The 19,930-nt window shown below is 44.4% G+C and overlaps 1 protein-coding gene across 7 annotated transcripts in view; it reads left to right on the top strand.

The window, feature by feature from the left end:
• cux2b (cut-like homeobox 2b) overlaps positions 1-19,930 on the top strand; it is a 327,451-nt gene that overhangs the window by 198,205 nt on the left and 109,316 nt on the right. The window contains exon 1 of one of the 7 annotated variants that reach the window (XM_060843616.1): positions 12,795-12,824. The exons of the other annotated variants lie outside the window; for them this stretch is intronic. Within the exon in view, the coding sequence (XP_060699599.1) occupies positions 12,809-12,824 (16 nt within the window). The 5' untranslated portion in view covers positions 12,795-12,808. Of the gene's footprint in view, positions 1-12,794; positions 12,825-19,930 lie in introns of those variants that run through there. 7 annotated transcript variants of the gene reach the window in all.

The following is a 19,930-nucleotide window of genomic DNA, read 5'->3' as shown; positions in this document are numbered from 1 at the left end:
ACTGCCAATCCCCCAACTCCGTCCAAAGCCACAGACCCCCAACATCGCCCCGTACCCGCTCCCCAACCCCAGCCTGCAATGTCCCCTGCCGTTCTGCCCCCCATGTCTCCCCCACCCTCATGTGCCTCTGTCCCCGTCAGCTGCCCTCCCTCTCCAGAGTAGCTGAAGTGGACACCAACAGTAAAACTGCTGCTGCCTTTATGGGGTAAGTCTCCAAATAGCGCGCACACACACACACAGACACAACTTTTTGACAAGTTCCACCTCTATCCTGTACAGGACAACGTTAGAGAGAATATCTGGGGAAGCGGGGTTTAGGGTTCACCCCTATGAAGAACTCCAGGGAAAATGTAGGGGGGTGCAGGAGGTCAGTCATTTGGAGACGGTGCCTGGGCTCCCATCGATGTCCAGGACTGTTCTCGGCAGCATTTCAGTGAGCCGAGATCGTTTTTAATCATTGTACACAAAAAGACGCGATCGGGGTTGAAACAGCTCCTTGATGTAATGTTTCTCTCAGGATGTCGAAATCTATTTCGGATAATCCAATATTTGGATAATCGAGGTTTCTATGTGTTCCTTTAGACCTACAAGTGGATATTATTGAATCTGAACTAGCAAGTAGTCTTAAAATTAATCTTGTACAGTTTGGTCACAGCTAAGGAGAGCAGATGCAGCAATCTACAACAAATCATAGACAATTCATAAAGATCATTGTCATTGGGTTGTCTAAATGTATCCAGCAGGAACCTGAGTTAATCTGTTTGTTCTAAACTCGCACTCTTCAAGAATGTAATCTTCAAAGACAGACTTCAAAGTTGTACGTCTGCAATCTCTGTGTAACTAAATGCTCGGCCATACACAAATGGATCATCTGGGCACCAAAGAAAACCAAGGAATTGGCATTTGAATCCAGTATATTGCTCAGACATTAACTAATCAAGTTGTGTGAAACATGTCTCATCCAGTTCAACAATCGAAAGAACCTCAACATGAGATTCCTCCTGAACCATGGTCGATGTTTGTGACTGATATGTTCAATGGCATGATTACAGACTATTTCACCAAATTCCTTCTTGTGCGACAAATCAAAGATAACCACTCATGCAACAGCTGTTGAGAGCTATATTCAGTGTGTTTCATGTTCCTCAACAAATTGTGTCCAGCAACAGCTAGAGTAAAATAGGGCATCCTTCCAAGATGTTCAGGAACTGAGGTGTTTACCTTGTTGCCTATTCTGACCATGCTAAGTCGAATGATCTTATAGGAATGTCCTGCAGCAATGTGGCCAGACCCATTCTTTGCAACACAGGGGACATCAGATTTTCTTGACCCAACCTGTCATTAAGCACAGTCTTGATCACAATCCTGAATTGCCAATTTTGCCATCCTTGAGGCTCCAGAAAAGACATGGTATTTAATGGTAACAAAAGTAGGCAACAGAGAATTAGTCAGCTGTTTTTTTGGACATGGACGGCGAGTGGATGGGAAACCGAGATTGTTGTAATGTGCTGCTGTTTACTTATCGCCTACTTTCATTGCAACTGAAAATCAATTTCATCCCTTTTTGGCAAATCAAAAAATTCACAAGTTTGAATTTTAGCTTTTAACACATTGATAGTTCTTGTTCTTGCCAATATACAAATAAATCTCTGGTGTTAAATAGAAAGATATGCTATTTTAAGAAAAAGAGCATGACATTATATAAGAACAGAGTCATACCACATGGAAACAGTTCCTTCAGTCCAATTTAACCATGCAAACCAGGCTTCCCAAACTAAACTGGTCCCACTTACCTGCATTTGGCCCATAACCCTCTAAACCTTTCCTTTCATTCATCTCTTCAAATGTCTTTTAACTGTTGTAACTTTACCTGCATTGACCACTTCCTCTGGCAGTTCACTCCATAAATGTACCATCCTCTGTATGAAAAAGTTGCCCTTCAGGTCCCTTTTGAATCTTTCCCCTTTCACCTTAAACCTATGAACTCCGCAATGAGCTTTGCGTTATCTCCCTTTTCCGAAACAATTGGCTTTTTCAGTAAACATGGAAGAGCTCCTTGACGCAACATTGCCCAAGAAACCACATGATAAATCTCTCATTAACCAACCCAGTAACATCCCACACAGTCCACAAAAATATATGTGCTTCTAATATCCTTTATCTCCTTTACCCTCAAGGAGCAGGAGTAGGCAATTCAGCCCATCGAGCACACTCCACCTTTCAGTACAATCATGGCTGATCTCATCTTGGCCTCAACTCCACTTTCCTGCCAGTCTTCATAATCCTTCAGCTCATACTAATTAAAAATCTGTCCAGCTGCTCCTTAAATTTACTTACTGACCCAACATCCACAATCTTCTGGGGTAGTGAATTCCACAGATGTGTGATCCTTTGAGAGAAATAATTCCTCAACATTTCTTTTTAAATTTTCACCCCTTTCCCTAAAACTGTGACCTTGTTCTAGATTGTGTAATATTCTGATATTCAAGGTTAACTATGTATTGATTTCAGGTCACAAGTTTGAATAGCTGTGTCTTACAGACTTGGAGGTGCCAGTGTGGGACTGGGGTATACAGAACTGGCTCAAAGGTAGAAGACAGAGGGTGGTGGTGAAGGGTTGTTTTTCAGACTGGAGGCCTGCGACCAGTGAAGCGCCACAAGGATTGGTGCTGGGTCCACTACTTTTCATGATTTATGTAAATGATTTGGATGTGAGCATAATAGGTTTAGTTAGTAAGTTTGCAGATGACACCAAAATTGGAGGTGTAGTGGACAGTGAAAAAAGTCACCTCAGATTACAACTGGATCTTGATCATTTGAGCCACTGGACTGAGGAGTGACAGGTGGAGTTTAATTTAGATAAATATGAGGTGCTGCATTTTAGGAAAGCAAATCTTGGCAGGACTTATATACTTGGTAGAAAGGTACAAGAGAGTATTGCTGAATGAAGAGACCTTGGAGTGCAGGTTCATAACTTCTTGAAAGTAGAGTCGCAGGGAGATAGGATAGTGAAGAAGGCGTTTGGTATGCTTTCCTTTGTTGGTCAGAATATTGAGTACAGGAGTTGGGAGGTCATGTTGTGGCTGTACAGGACATTGGTTAGGCCACTTTTGGAGTATTGCATGCAATTCCGGTCTTCTTCCTATCGGAAAGATGTTTGAAAGGGTGCAGAAAAGATGTACAAGGATGTTGTTTTTTTGGTTTTTTTTATAACAGGCCCTTCAGCCCAACAAGTCCACACCGACCCGCCGAAGCGCAACCCACCCATACCCCTACATTTACCCCTTACCACTATGAGCAATTTAGAATGGCCAATTCACCTGACCCGCACATCTTTGGACTGTGGGAGGAAACCGGAGCACCCGGAGGAAACCCACGCAGACACGGGGAGAACGTGCAAACTCCACACAGTCAGTCGCCTGAGTCGGGAATTGAACCCGGGTCTCCAGGCGCTGTGAGGCAGCAGTGCTAACCACTGTGCCACCGTGCCGCCCACACCGTGCTACAGGGAGAGGTTGAATAGGCTGGAACTGTTTTCCCTGGAGTGTTTGATGCTGACAGGTGACCTTATAGAGGTTTATAAAATGATGACGGACGTGGATAGGATAAATAGACAAAGTCTTTTTCCTGGGGTCGGGAAGTCCAGAACTCAAGGACATAGGTTTAGGGTGAGAGGGGAAAGATATAAAAGAGGCAATTTTTCACACAGAGGGTGGTATGTGTATGGAATGAGCTGCCAGAGGAAGTGGTGGAGGCTGGTACAATTGCAACATTTAAAAGGCATTTGGATGGGTATATGAATAGGAAGGGTTTGGAGGGTTATGAGCCGGGTACTGGTAGGTAGGACTAGATTAGTTTGGGATATCTGATCGGCGTGGATGAGCTGGATTCCGTGCTGTACATCCCAATGATCTCTAACCAGGTTTATTGGAAACATTAGCTTTCTCAGCAACCACCTGGGGAAGAAGCAATGCTTCGAAAGCTAATGTTTCCAACTAAACCTGTTGGACTTTAACATGGTGTTAACTAGTTTTGAAAAGGTTTGTAGTTCAGGTTGAGGTTCTAGATGTAGGTTTGCTCGCTGAGCTGAAAGGTTCATTTTCAGACGTTTTGTCACCATAATAGGTAACATGTTCAGTGAGCCTCTGGGCGAAGTGTAACGTGGTGTTGTGTGATTTTTAACTGTGTCTGACAGAGGTTTCTTAAAACTGGCAGTATTTATTTGCACCACAATCAGATTGGACTAAATTTCTGTTTGGTCGTTTGGAGGATGAGGCACGCCTAACAATTTGCCTGGAGTTTCTGACTTGATGCTGCCAGCCTCTTTGCATTTGGAAGTGGATTCAGTCATTGCCAGACAGGGTCTAAAGCTCACATTGCTGACTGTACTGTTTCCAGAGAGCAGCAAACAATATATAGTTAAACAGCAGGAGGCTAATTCCCAGATCTGACTTTTGAATTGCATTTACACTCCTCTGAGTTCAGGGAAGGTGCGAGGAGGACCTGGATCTTACAGGGCCATACCATGTCTTGGTTGGTTGCTGCCGGCTGGCCTGTTTTCCTAAGTTATTGAAAAATAATGAGCATCCTGATAATGTGGATCTTGCACATACTCAGTACGTACCTGGTACCTCTTGCTCCCATGCCCCTTTTCCCTTTCTGACTGCCAGTGCCTCCCCAGTATCTCTACCTCCCACTCCTGTAACTGTGCTAAACTGTCTTTGTCTGTTTGAACTCTGAGAGTTAGTCACTTGTTAACAAGTTTGGATTCACAGCACAGTTTCAGATGAGCTCTAGTTCATTGAAGATAGACCAGGAGAAGATTCAAGTTGAAAATGTGTTGCTGGTTAAAGCACAGCAGGTCAGGCAGCATCCAAGGAGCAGGAAATTCGACGTTTCGGGCATAAGCCCTTCATCAGGAACCTCACTTTTTACCAGGAGAAGATTCAAGTCAAACGCAGAAAGCAAAACATAAATACAAAGTTGGAATGAATAAATTAATGCAGAACAAGCTCGATTTTGTTTAAGAAAAAACCTCGTCCCTGCATGTAATTATAATCTTTCACCCTTAGAACCATTCTGGTAAATCTCTTCTGCACCCTTTCTAAGGCTTTCACATCGTTCCTTTGTGTGGCACTCAAACCTGGTTTACCCAGTTGTAGGAGAAAGTGAGGTCTGCAGATGCTGGAGATTAGAGCTGAAAATGTGTTGCTGGAAAAGTGCAGCAGGTCAGGCAGCATCCAAGGAACAGGAGATTCGACGTTTCGGGCATAAGCCCTTCTTCAGGAATGAGGGCTTATGCCCGAAACGTCGAATCTCCTCTTACCCAGTTGTAGGCCGAGTTTCCTTGCCTTTGCACTGTTTGTGCTGTTAATAAAAACAAGCATTGCAGAAGCCTTTTAACAGCTTTCCGTGCTTGTCCTGCTATACCGTTAGAGACTATTTACACATACCAACATTCCTTCCCATTCTTGCACCCTTTCATAGATTGAACCATTCATTGCCTCTGCTCATTCTGCTGAATTGTCTTCTCTCTTCTGCTCTCCCCATCCCACACTGACCTTCACATCCCTCTCGTTTCCCTGGTCTTTAGCATCCTGTCCCCACCAGAACCCTGAACTCTGCCATCTCCAGACTGACAGGAAATCTGGTTCAGGCCCATAGGCTCCAGATAAGCCCATGGGGAGCTGCAGTTGGGGGGGAGGCTGTACGAAGCAGAAGGGCGGCTGAGATACCGTGCACAGTAATCCCCCGGTAAACTGCTGACTTCCCCTTGAGGGAGGGGGGTCCTCGGGTTATTCCACATTTGGGACAAGCTGGCACATTTGTCTGCAAATCTACTGCCCGTGATTAGTTGGAAACTGCTTTCTGTTAGATTCCTTTTGTCTGACAGAGTTCACTCATGTAACGAGCAAACTGCAATTATTTTTTAAGATTCATATGGATGTTATTTGATTGCTCATGGTGACTGATTAAGTCAAATTCTGTTTTTATTACATGGCATAATGAGATTTTTATCTGTGCATTGGGGATTAAATTCCAAGTCTGTTCATTTTTCTCTAAAAGCTGTCACAGAGGCCTTGATTATTATTCATAAATGCACAGTCTTTATTTAAATATTTCCCCCTTCTTTAATTCCAGGCGTTTTCAGAGCTGAGGCTGTACAGCTAGAAAGTATGTTGAATGTGCTGGATATATAATTAGCTGCCTGGTGTTTAACCGTATATTGTTTGGTTCAGGGATGGGGTACAGATGGAGTCAGCAGCTTTTTAGCAACCTTGGAGGATAATGCTGAGCTTGGGTCTCACTAGGACACATTTCTGGGATTCCACAGCGCAGCAGTGAGTAATTCCACTGTTTTAGCAGAAAGATGGGGGTGAAATGGTGTTTGAGCAAGTTCCTTTGTTGGGGAGGCTCTGACAAAGCCAGAATCCAAGGTGGATGGGGGCTAAGGTAAGGCCCTCCCATCAGCCTTTTAGCCCCTCTGGCACCGAGTAGCCAGTTAGACCCCAAAGTGAGATCAATGAGAGGAGACTGACCAGGATTTTCCAGTTGGCCTGTGGGGTCTATCAGGTGTTTGGACCCAGACACCCACCCTTTAGATTGGTGGACCCTTCTGAGGAAGGGTCACTGGTCCCAAAATGTTCATTCTGATTTCTCCCTACAGATGCTGTCAGACCTGCTGAGCTTTTCCCGCCATTTCTGTTATTGCTTCACCTTGATGGCCTGGCTTCAAAAGTAATTTTTTTGATGTAAACACTAAAGAGGGCGGCACTTTCATCTTGAACTATCCTCTCCAAACATGCCCTGCACTGCAAACTGCTGCTCCATTGAACCTGAGGGGTCTCTGATGGACCGCTCTGGCATTTTCTGAGGCCTCCTGCTGCCTTTTATTGGACAGTACAGCTGTAACCAGGCCCGGGAAGGGGGTGGGGTTCCCTTTGAAGGTCACACTGAGTGACTGTGCTCCCCTTGCTGGCAGATTCATGACCTCACTGTGTTTCCCAAGAGATCGCCAGCACTGGAAGAGGTCATGGGTCAAGCAGAACTTGTGCAGGCAATTTAAATGTTTCAGAGATATCTTCAGGGTTGAGCGTTTGAGGCACAGAGAACTATCAACTCTCGAAAGATTGCACAGTGCTGAGCAATAGATGGATGATTTGGTGAGACAGGACACTGCAGGATTTCATTGGGCCTCTGGCAGGCGTTACATCGCTGCCCCCTGCCAGTGAGACTCTGGCACTGCATCCCTGTGCACCCTGCCAGTGGGACTCCAGCACTGCATCCACCTACGCTCTGACATTGGGATTCCAGCACTGCATCCCCTTACACCCTGCCAGTGGGATTCCAGCACTGCATCCCCCTACACCCTCCCAGTGGGATTCCAGCACTGCATCTCCCTACACCCTGCCAGTGGGACTCCAGCACTGCATCCCCCTACACCCTGCCAAGTGGTACTCCAGCACTGCATCCCCCTACACCCTGCCAGTGGGACTCCAGCACTGCATCCCCCTACACCCTGCCAATGGGAATCTAGCATTGCATCCCCCTACACTCTGCCAATGGTACTCCAGCATGGCATCCCCCTACACCCTGCCAGTGGTACTCCAGCACGGCATCCCCCTACACCCTGCCAATGGGACTCCAGCACTGCATCCCCCTACACCCTGCCAGTGGTACCCAAGCACGGCATGCCCCTACACCCTGCCAGTGGGACTCCAGCACTGCTTCCCTCTGCACACTGCCAGTGGGACTCCAGCACTGCATCCCCTTACACCCTGCCAGTGGGACTCCAGCACTGCATCCCCTTACACCCTGACAGTGGGACTCTAGCGCTGTATCCCCCTACACTTTGACATTGGGACTCCAGCACTGCATCTCCATGCACGCTGCCAGTGGGACTCCAGCACTGCATCCCCCTGCACCCTGACAGCGGGACTCCAGCACTGTGTCCCCTTACACCCTGTCAGTGGGACTCCAGGACTGCAGTGCTGTATCCTGCCAGTAGGACTCCAGCACTGCATCACTGTATCCTGGCAGTGGGATTCCAGCACTGCTTCGCTGTATCCTGCCAGTGGGACTACAGCACTGCAACGCTGTATCCTGCCAGTGTGACTCCAGCATTGCATCGCTGTAACTTGCCAGTGGGACTCCAGCGCTGCAACACTGTATCCTGCCAATGGGACTCCAGCACTGCATCACTGTATCCTGCCAGTAGAACTCCAGCACTGCATCACTGTATCCTGCCAGTGGAACTCCAGCACTGCATCACTGTATCCTGCCAGTGGAACTCCAGCACTGAATCACTGTATCCTGCCAGTGGAACTCCAGCACTGAATCACTGTATCCTGCCAGTAGAACTCCCGTGCTGCGTCCCTGTATCCTGCCAGTGGAACTCCAGCACTGCATCACTGTATCCTGCCAGTGGAACTCCAGCACTGAATCACTGTATCCTGCCAGTAGAACTCCAGCGCTGCATCACTGTATCCTGCCAATGGAACTCCAGCACTCTATCCCTGAATTTTGCCTGGGGTGAACTGGAAAACTGCACATTAAACCCCCTCTCTCTCTCTCTCTCTCTGTTTCTGCAGTGGGGGTACAGGAAACAATAACAGATGGGGCACAGCACAAAGTTGATTTTGAATAAATGAATATTCTCATCTGTGAGCTACAGTGAGGGCCCTGACAGATGGCAGTGCCTCAAGCTCCAGAAACTTTCCAGAACTCCTGAAGAGGTTTCTCATCCGAAAACAATGAAATCCCATTTCAGTCAAACGTTTACTTGATTGTTTCAAGCCCCGTTTCAGCTAATGTTGCCTACATTTAAAATTGCATCAACCACAAGTGTTGCTAAATGGACTATTAAACATTTATAAAAGGAGGTTATTAACTAAAATCAGCAATTAAGTATTCACGTAAAGATCTCTTTAAAATAATTCATGGCAGCACTTGTAATTATTTTCTCCGAATGAAAAGCTCATCCCCCACCTCCCCACAGGCATTCGGCCTCCACCCACAGAGATCACAGCAAAAGCCTTCAATGTGTGAACTGTACTAGGTTTACAAGAAGAGATGTTAGTTCCGATGCCCTGTTGTGCAGTGCAGTGATGCCATGATTGATAGACTGGGGTGTGAGCAGCTGAAAAATAAGCTGGAGGTCTGTGGAGGGTAATCGCAGGTGGCCACACCTTTACTGCCTGCGGGCAGGGTGAATTTTTTTTCAAAACTCGGTTTTCGATTATTCCCTTTGACTTTATGCACGTAATTGCTTTGTGAAAATGCAACGTCATTGGCTGCATGAGATTTGTATAAGGGTTAATTTGCGATGGAGCACATCGTTACGATTAAGCAAGAGTTAATTTTCACATCACAGACTAATTATAGTACCAACTTGCTCCATTATACACACACAGCAATAAATATTTAGTGATATGAACAATTAGGTCAATCTACATCCGGTCCTATTTTAATGCTCAAATTATTTAAAATTTATGAGGAGAAGAACTGTTCAATCCTAAGTAGTTGTCAGGATATTGGAATAAGTTGGTCACCCACTGAATATTCCAAATCCACGTCCAATATTTATGTTTGACATTGAGAGTGGGTTTTCTGTTCTTCCGTCCCACTTACGGTTTGAAAGGAGCTAGCGTGTTTTTCACTGCCTTTCTCGAGGGATTGGTCAAACTGACTATGAGTTAAAGTGACAGATTCATCGTCTGCGAGCAGGAGAAATCACATTCTGGCAGTTACTCCAATAGCAGGGTAGGGGATGGTGCAGTGGGTATGTCACCAGACAAATGATCCTGAGAGCCAGCCAAGTGCTCCAGAATGTGGGTTCAAATCCCACTGCGACAGCTGGGGGAGTTTTGATTCAAGAAATAAATCTGGAATATAAAGATATTGATTGTAAAATCCCAACTAGTTCACTCATGCCTTTAGGGAAAGAACTTGCTGATTTAACCGAGTTTGGCTGGAAGGGCCTGGATTGGAATGCAACTGGGAGTTTGCAGAAGCAGGGAGTGCGATGAACAAGGGAGGTACGTGATTGATCCCTCCTTTTCTCTCATTGATGAACACTTCTGCTCTTTAATATAAAAGCACAGTCTTAGGGAATTCAGAGCATAAGGGGACAAGGCGACCTTAAGAAACTCTAGCAGTACAGGAGGTCAGACACTGGCAAGAAGCAGGGAAACTTTCGAAGGACAAGGTCATTGTTATCATCACTCAGTCCAGCGGCAGAGCTCCTGGGCTGATGTCAGGATTCAGAAGTGACACTGGGCAAGTGAAAGTTGCTGGGTGAGTACAGATGGCGAGTATTTGTGCTACTGTTTATAGTTTATAAAGTCTTTATTTTGTGGTTTATATTTGCAAGAGCTGTATTCTGATATAATGAGGTCAAAGGAAGATGAGCCCTAAAGTGATTGATATTATTTGATTTTAAGAGCCTTTTAAAAGTTAAATCCAAAATGGTAGTCATAACAGTAGAGCACAAAGCAATGGTGTACTCCTCTTGCTCTACATGGGAAACCCAGTGCCCCGAGACCAGCATGTGTGCTGGAAGTGTCTCCAGCTGCAGCTCCTGTGGTCTGGATTTCAGAGCTGGAGCAGTGGCTGGGGATACTGTGGGTCATCCATAAAGTTGAGACATCACACCACAGACAGAAAGGGAATGGGTGACCAGCAGGCAGAGGAAGGGGACTAAGCAAGCAGTTCAAAGTATTATTTAAATGGAGAAAAGGAACTTGGGGTGGGGGTACTTGTGCACAAAACACAGAAAGCGAGCACACGGATATAGCAATTAATCAGGAAGGCTTATGGAATGTTGGCGCTTATTTCAAAAGGGTTGGAGCATAAGAGTAGGGAAGTCTTACTGTAGCTGTACAAGCTGCATTACTGTGAGCTCCTTTTGTTGCCTTATTTAAGAAAAAGTATTTTATTAGATACAGTTTAGAGAAGGCTCACTAGGATGATCCCTGGTAAGGAGGGATTGTCTACTGGGCAAAAGCCAAACAGGTTGGGACTCCACTCACTAGAGTTTAGAAGAATGCGATGTGACCTAATTGAAATGTAAGGGGTTTGACAGGGTAAATACCAGGAGGAGGCTTCCCCTCAAGGGAGAATCTAGGGCCAGAGGGCACAGTCTCAGATTAAAGGGGCACCAATTTGAGGCTGAAATAAGGAGGAATGTCTACTCTCAGAAGGTTTGAATCTTTGAAAATGTTGCCACAAAGAGTTGTGGGGGGCAGAGTCCTCGTGTATATTTAAGACTGAAGTAGATAAGTTCCCGATCAGTCGGGGAATGAAGGGTTATGGGGAAAGGGCAAGAAAGTGGGTGTGAGGAATATTGAATCAGCCATGATCCTACAGAATGGCAGAGCAGATTTGGAGGGGGAGGGGAGGTGTGGAACAGCCTACTCCTGTTCCAATTTCTTATTGTCCTATGTGACTCCATACCAATAGTGGTTTTTCCTAACTGCCCTCTGAAATCGTCTATTAGTTCAAGGGCCATTAGGGATGGGCAACGGATATCACCAAGACTCACTTCTCATGAAAGTATATCGATGGAAGGTTCCAAATGGCAGAGCAACTATGTTTGAACTTTCCCTCCTCCACAGACCAAGTCTTTGGGATTAATGCTGCCAACAATTTGTGCCAGTGAAGATTACCCAAATTAGCAGAACGTAGGAATACAGCAAAAACGTTCTCCATTGTCTGAATCACTGTCCAACTGCTCAGTTTATATCTGGCTGTGTTTTACAATGTTTTATGGATGATTTTCAGTTATGTTACATGAATCATACAAATCAGCAGCAGGAAGAGGCTATTCTGTCCCCCTCCATACTTGTTCAGCCATTCAATAGAATCATGGATGATCTGATTGTAACCACAAATCCACTTTCCCACTGCCCCTGATAATCTTTCAACCCCTTGAATGACTAAAGTCTATCTACCTCTGACTCTGTTTCAGGAAGAGAGTTCCAAAGTCTCTTGATCCTCTGGAGGAGAAAAAGTCACCTGAACTCTATTTTAAATGGATGACCTCTAATTTTTAAACAGTGATCCTTGTTCTAGATATTCCCATAAAAAAGACATCCTCTCAATATCTATCCTGTCAAGATCTTTCAGGACTGAAATATATTTTCACCCAAGTTTCTTATTAGTCTCCAAGACTTCAGTGAATATGAGCCTAGACCATCCTACCTTTTCTCATATGACAGAATGCCCTTTCCAGATATTAATTAATAAACCTTCTCTGAACTGTCTCCAGTAAATTTATGCAACTCCTTAAATAAGGTGACTAGTAATGTGCACAGTACTCCAATTGTAGTCCCAGCCGTGGCCTGTATAATTGAACTCTAACATCCCTACTTTTACAGATATTTTCTAATCAACCTGGTCAGACGACGTTACCACCCAGCTCTGGAGCAGATGGGATTTGAACCTAGATCTCCTGGCCCAGAGGCAGGGCCACAAAATACCTCTCCAACTTTTGTGTTCAATTCACCTTGTGATAAATGATAACATTCTATGAGCTTTCATATATACTTGCGATATCTGCATACTTTCCTTTCATGATCCATACAGAAAGACATTCAGATCCTTTGACATCTCAGAGCTCTGCAATCCTTCATTATAAACCTTAGATAATATATTTTTTAATATTCCTCCTGCCAAAATGGACCACTTCACAATTTTCCACAACATTGCCGGATCACTTTTTTATGAATTTGTGGGATGTGGCCATCACTGGCTCAGCCAGCATTAATTGCTTATCCCTAACTGTCCACAGGTCAGGCTGTGGAGACACATGGACGCCAGACTAGGTAAGGATGGCAGATTTCATTCCCTGAAGCATGAAAAGAGGATTAGTAAAGTTATCACCAGTGGATACATGGCTGTTCTAGACCTGATTTTGCTTTTTTTTTCTAGTTATTGAATTCCATTTGGGATTTGAGCCATTGAGTAGTTGTCCAGTGCTATTACCATCACCCCGTCACCTTCCCATGTCCTCGATGCCAATATCTGAATGTAATCTCTTTGTTGAAAATGTGTTGCTGGAAAAGCGCAGCAGGTCAGGCAGCATCCAAGGAACAGGAGATTCGACGTTTCGGGCATAAGCCCTTCTTCAGGGACGTCGAATCTCCTGTTCCTTGGATGCTGCCTGACCTGCTGCGCTTTTCCAGCAACACATTTTCAGCTCTGATCTCCAGCATCTGCAGACCTCACTTTCTCCTGTAATCTCTTTGTGTCATCTTAACAACTTAACTTTTCTACTTTGTGTCATTATTGTTCTCTCTCAGTTTTGACTGAAATTGGAGTGATAAGTTTGAATTGAGACTTGAGAAAATTTGTTTCATACCTTAGTTTTCATACTTCCTGTGTTGGATTATATTAAATGAATAACACTGTGGCAGTTAATTTGATTTTAATTCACTGTATCATTAAGGCAGCAAGGAATGGCTGAAGTTGTAAATGCACTGATGTTAATAAGGAGCATATTGGGCTGGAGATCCAGAGGAAACTTTCAAAGAGGAACTGGGTTGCCATTTGAAGTTCCTGATAGCCCCTTGATGATCAAGCTGTGCTAGTGGGCTTCAGGCTGGCAAATAAAATTGGATCACAATATCCACATGGTTTAGGTGAAAACATCAAACTTTAGTCTAACCGCAACACTGCGTAGAACAAGAAGCAATGGAAAAGGATTTTAGGGCTCATGTGGCACTATGGTAGTGTCCCTACCTCTGAGGTTGGGGTGAGACTACAGTTTGGTGGGAGGCTTAAGTCCCACCTGCTCCACAGGTATGTTTGAGTGTGTCTGAATTGATAAAAATATCTATGAAAGGCTGCTAAGGGAATGGGATCCCAGCCACTGGGGGTGCTAACGTATCATGGTGCTGAAATTGGACTTGCCGTTTAGGTTTGAGACCTCAAAGTCAGGTCACGCTGCCCACTCTGTCAGACCCCTCACCTAAGGGCGGCACGGTGGCACAGTGGTTAGCACTGCTGCCTCACAGCGCCTGTAGACCTGGGTTCAATTCCCGACTCAGGCGACTGACTGTGTGGAGTTTGCACGTTCTCCCCGTGTCTGCGTGGGTTTCCTCCGGGTGCTCCGGTTTCCTCCCACAGTCCAAAGATGTGCGGGTCAGGTGAATTGGCCAAGCTAAATTGCCCGTAGTGATAGGTAAGGGGTAAATGTAGGGGTATGGGTGGGTTGCGCTTCGGCGGGTCGGTGTGGACTTGTTGGGCCGAAGGGCCTGTTTCCACACTGTAAGTCTAAGTCTTGCTATCATCTATGACCCATTAAAGAATGGCGACCGAGCTCCTGAATCTGAAAGACCACTCTGAGCTCCTCCAGCCAGCAAGCAATTCAAGCCTCCATTGCAGGGAATGGAGAGAGGGGCTTCTTCTGTCTCAGAACTAAACTTTTCAAAGACCTGGGTCCGCATCATGGAGGGCAGAATGACTTGTTACCACGAAAGTTGAAAGTGAGGGGTGGGTACTGTGGGCCGGCGAGAGGTGGCTCTGAGTCATCCTATAGTGGAGACTGGGGAGCTGCCCTATTTCTGACAGTTTCTGGAACATGCCAGTCAGCTTCCGATAGTGTTCTCAATTGGCCTTTTCATTATCTTCACAAGGTATGCACTGCTTGCTGACAGATGTTGCTGGCCAGCTGTTCTGTCCCAATCTAACCTTCCAGAGAATGGCTTGCAAGTGGCAAGATGGAACCAAATCTCAATTGCTACTATATCAGAACCCAAATCTTGTCCTTGGTTTACTGCAGTAAGTAAACTGTACAGGCCAGTGATGTATCAGTTCTAATCTATTATCTCTGTTTAGTTAGCCAATTCTAGCCAGCGCATCAAGAGTGCATTGTACTCTAGGTTTAGCTTAGATTCTGGACTGATTGAGTGACAATGAGCAGAGCTAACTCCTGGTCTTTATCCAGCACTTGCATGATTCTGTTGTAAAGCTTGAGATAGCCTACATTGTTCAGTCCCCAATACGATTCCACTTATTATCTGATCACCTTCAAAATGATGCTTGAACGACCTTGCTATGTGTAAGTTAGCTACAGTACAACACTGACCACACTTCAGATATATTTCCTTGACTGTAAAATGGTTTGTTATGTCCTGAGAGTCTTTCTTTCTAATCAAACACACTAATTTGTACTTTCCATGAAGTAGAAGTTTAAATTGAATTATTTGTAACATGCACATACTATTCACAGGGATTTCCTGAGTGGGGCCATCCAGAATGAGAGGTCATAGCTTTAGGCTGCGGGACAGCAGATTAAAAACAGATGAGGAGGAATTACTTCTCTCAAAGGGTCACAAACCTGTACAATTCACAGCCCAGAATGTGGCAGATACTTGTCACCTTAACACATTTAAGGAGGAGATGGACGGATGTTTAATTAGTAATGGGTTAAATGGTTTTGGAGAGTGGACAGGAGAGTGGAGTTGAGGCAGAGCTGAGATCAACCATGGTTGTGTTTAATGGCAGAGCGGGCTCAAGGGGCTGAGTTGCCTATGCCTGCTTCTCGGTCTTATGTTCTGATTCAGAAGTCACATGATGCCAGGTTTATTTGCAATCACAAAGCTTTCGGAGCGTTACTCCTACAACAGGTATAACCTGGTGTTGTATGACTTCTGATTTTCTCTACTCCAGTCCAACACCAGCACGTCCACATTATGTCCTTTTGCAAGCAGCCTTGCTGGAATTGTGCCTTTGTGAACATTTATTTTAAAAAGCGGGTTTGGATGATCTCTATAACTTTCTCACATATTACTCAGCAATTTCCTGCATTTTTCATTTTCAGGTGTTCTTTCTGGCCATCCTATTTGATTCCACCTTTCGGTTGTGTGTTCCTATCTCTCTCTCTCTCTCTCTCTCTCTCCCTCTCTCTCTCTCTCTCTTCCCACCCTCCAAAGTACTCTTTGCTTCTCTCTGATAATGGATTGTTTAATGTTCACTGAGTTCAGCCTTACAGCATCAATATTACTTCCACGTCCCTAGACTCTCACTTTTAGATATAAAATATATATATTTATTCAGTCTCTCTCTCTCTCTTGCGGTCTTGGTTCCTCTTCTAATTTCCTATGCGTGCCAAAGTTTAATGAGATCACTCTGTATTCTTCCTCCAGGCATTGTCATGCTCATTATTGCTATCTTTCCTGACTGCCCTTCCTGTTGATCCAACCCCTCTGCACTTGGAAAGTTTCAAAACAACGCTTCAGTGATTTTTGTGAAAGTTCATCAAATTTGGGAAATAAAATTTTCAGTATCACTGACAGATTCATCATTATGGTGGCCCTATGGCTTGGTGCCTCTAATTTGGTTGCAAGTAGGGCTTCTTATTGCCGCTGAGGAGGATGTGATAAAACAAAGCTGGTGTACTTTCACACTTTGCTTTTAATTAAAGATGGAAATACGTGGAAGTGCAAATTATTGTTGGAAACCTGACATCACCAATCAGATATTTATTTTTACATTCCAGCTTTATTCTTCAGCCTATTTATGGACATTTAATGGTCAGGTTACTGGTGTAGACAAGACTTGTGAAACCTCCCACTGAGTGTCAGTACCTTCCTCCCCATTTTATGATGTGAGCATAAACATTAAATTGAATAAACTATTTTTTGTATCAGTCCACACAATTATTGATGCAGCTTATTTGGGTAATTTTTGATGGAACGAGAAAATGGGAGCTGAAGCAACTTTAAGATTGGTTGACAGGGAAGTTCGTGCTGTGTAATAATTTCTGGTGAAAGACAGGATTGCGTGTTCCTTGGATGTGCCCAGTTGCATTGTATCTTATTGGCCTGTGGAGCCCAATGAAGGAAAGATCTGCATTGATATTATTTTAATGATGTGGTGTTTTCTCAAAAGCTTTCCCAAAGCACAGAACAGACATGGGAATGTATAATTGCACGTGATGTAATGTATAAGCGGCCAGCCCAAAACATGGAAATGTGTGGTGGCCTGGTATCACAGTGACTCAAAGTGAACATGGAAACTTAGAAATCATGGTCGGAGTTAGCCATTTAGACTTGGAGCTGCTTTGTCGTCAGTGTGATCGTGACTGATACTCTATCTCAACACCATGTTCCTGCTTTTCTTCCAAATCTGTTGATGCCGTTCATATTGAAAAACGTATTGATCTCTTTCTCAAATGTAGTCAATGACCCAGCCTCCACAGCCTTTTGTGGTCACCAGCTCCACAAGGTAACTACCCCCTGAATGAAGAAATGTCTTCTCAGCTCACTCCCTCAAAATGGTCTGATGTATCCTTCGTCATTATATCAGGCAGGCTGCCTCTTGGCGCTAACATAAAATCTGAAGTGACCACTTTGGATTGTGAATTGACAACATCACGCCAGTCTGTAATTACACAGGAAATGAGTGGGTATCGAAGTCGGAAGCCAACCCACCATTTTTAATCAGCCAATTAATGTGTTGTTGAACTTGTTAAAGACCCGATTATGTGATGTTTCTATTTCCCACTCCATTTTTCAAACATTGGATCAATAAAGGATGGGCTGTGATTTCCAGCAGAGTGAAGGGCTGGCAGAAAGGGCCTGACAATGGGACCATGGCTGCAGGTAGCGGCAGAGTCTGATGGTGAAAGTGTCAAGCATTTTTAGACTTCCGTCTGTTGAGCCTGTTAGGAGGAATAAGCGAGAGGGAAGGGGGTCTTAAATAGATGGCTGCCACTGACTTATGTTGACAGTGTTGGTGAGGCCTCTTCTGGAGCACCGTGTTCAGTTCTGGTCGCCCTGCCACCGGAAGGATATTATTAAGCTGGAGAGGTTCAGAAAAGATCTACCAGGATGTTACCGGTAATGGAGGGTTTCAGTTATAAGAAGAGGCTGGATATGCTGGCATGTTTTTCAGTGGAGCGTAGGAGGCTGAGTGATGGCCTTATAGAGATTTATAAAAGCATAGGTAAGGTGAATGGCAGGTATGTTTCCCTAAAGTGGAGGATTTCAAAACTAGAGGATATATTGTTAAGCTAAGAAGAGAAAGATTTAAAAGGGACATTTTTATACAGAGTGGTTTGTGTGTGGAATGAACTTCTAGAGGAATTGGTGGATGCAGTTATTTTTGAAAGACATTTGAATAAGTAAGTAAATAAGAAATGTTTGGAGGGATGCGGGCCAAGCACAGGCAGGTCAGATGAATTTTGTTTGGTATTATGTTTGGCGTGGACTGATTGGGCCGAAGGGTCTGTTTCCATGCTGTATGACTCTATGATTTCCTGTTCACGGAAGAAATTCTCTGTTGCATTACTTGCTGGCTTAGAAAGATGGTTGGATGCAGAGAACTCCCCTCTGTGTCACTCTCCCTGGGTGGTCTCCAATTTGCTGTCCAACGCTCAGTTGACTACGTTGAAACGGTGAGAGGGGATCACTCACTTCCCAGTCTGCCAGAAATTGCAAGCCCAGTAACACACGACTGAAACAGCGGCATTGCAACAGTCTATAACCATTTGAACTAAATCTCTGGCTGCTGTAACTAAGCCAAAGCAGAGTGCAGATAATTACAAATGTAACACAGACACAGATAATAACAGTTATAAAATCATTTTCTGCAAGCTTTACAGTCATTAGCAGCCCTAAGGGTCTCATTACTAACAGAGCAAAGCACCTCAGTGCTACTGGTGACCATAACGTCCTTCAAAACAATTTTATTGCTGTGTTAGAAACTCAGCCTTTTACATCAAAGTTGTTGTAAAGTCTATAGATTGGTTCCGTTTTCCTGGTCAGTTTGTAAATCGTGATTCCGTGTTGCATTCCAGAATTGATTCCAGGTGGTGCTGGATATCTTCGAACTGTTGTAGATGAACTTTCCAGCTTTTATATCGGTGCAGTTGTTAAGTCACTGCTTTATGAGACATATTCCCATGGAAACGGTTCAAAATTTTCCTTCTTATTTTCAGTCTGATGTGAGTAATGTTGGCAGAGTGATATCATGTAGTTTTCTCGTCTTACAGTGGAGAATAATATACAACCCAAAGTGAGGCATCAGATAAAGCCTTAACAAAATGTAGTCATGTAAATTAATTTGCTCGTGTTGTATGATGGTAGCACAGCTGGTCTCATTAGCATGCACATAACAAATAATTAGAGCTGAATTTTTCGCCGGCCTGCCTCCTGGGCTCACTGGGTTAATTATGTCAGAGCGTAATTACACTGCCCCTAGGAGACATAATGGCATACCCTAGTGAGCAGGGACCTGCTAATGATGGCGTAAAACTGACAGAGAAAAGGCTTACACATCTGCATGTAACTGCATACCTCTGTTACCTATACACTTATCTGTGTTTAAATAAACAAATATTATCTGTTATACACTGCATTAAAAAAGCAGTCTTCTTAGAATAACTGAATTTATTCATAAGAATTGCTTGCTTTCTGTGAGCCCTCTCTTTCTCACTTGTGGCTAACTTGAGCCCAACAGTTTCCTGATCCTTGGTGGCCTCTTGTCCAGCCACTTGTCCACACCTGCCCCCACCTCTGCATTGTGCTCGTGTGTCTCAGGCTGCCTCTCACTCATCACACTCCAGGGGGAGCTGTTCAGGTCTCCAAGCTGAAAGCCTGTGCTTGCTGCACTTGCTCCATCTGTAGGCCTGCAGGAAGCCTCCAGGTATGTGTGGCTTGGTTTGTGCTCAGCCCCTTCTGGGTTCAAGTGTGTTTCTCCACAATAATGCTTCACATTTGTACAGTAAATACAAAGAAATGAATCTGGAGCATAAACTTTATAGGAATGCAGTCATGATCAAAGCATTCTCACTAGATTCTTGCATGATGTTAGTGGGAAATATTAGTAATGTAATCAGTGCTGTGTAACCGTATTTTGAGTGAACCAGTGGGTTTGCCACTTCATTGGTTCATAGTTGTATTGGGATTAACAATGAAGCAGCCTC

This window comes from Hemiscyllium ocellatum, chromosome 24 (assembly GCF_020745735.1).
Source record: "Hemiscyllium ocellatum isolate sHemOce1 chromosome 24, sHemOce1.pat.X.cur, whole genome shotgun sequence".
In the NCBI taxonomy this organism is placed as follows: domain Eukaryota; kingdom Metazoa; phylum Chordata; class Chondrichthyes; order Orectolobiformes; family Hemiscylliidae; genus Hemiscyllium; species Hemiscyllium ocellatum.
The sequence above is the reverse complement of the archived record's forward strand: the minus strand, read 5'-3'. Positions and strand labels throughout refer to the sequence as shown.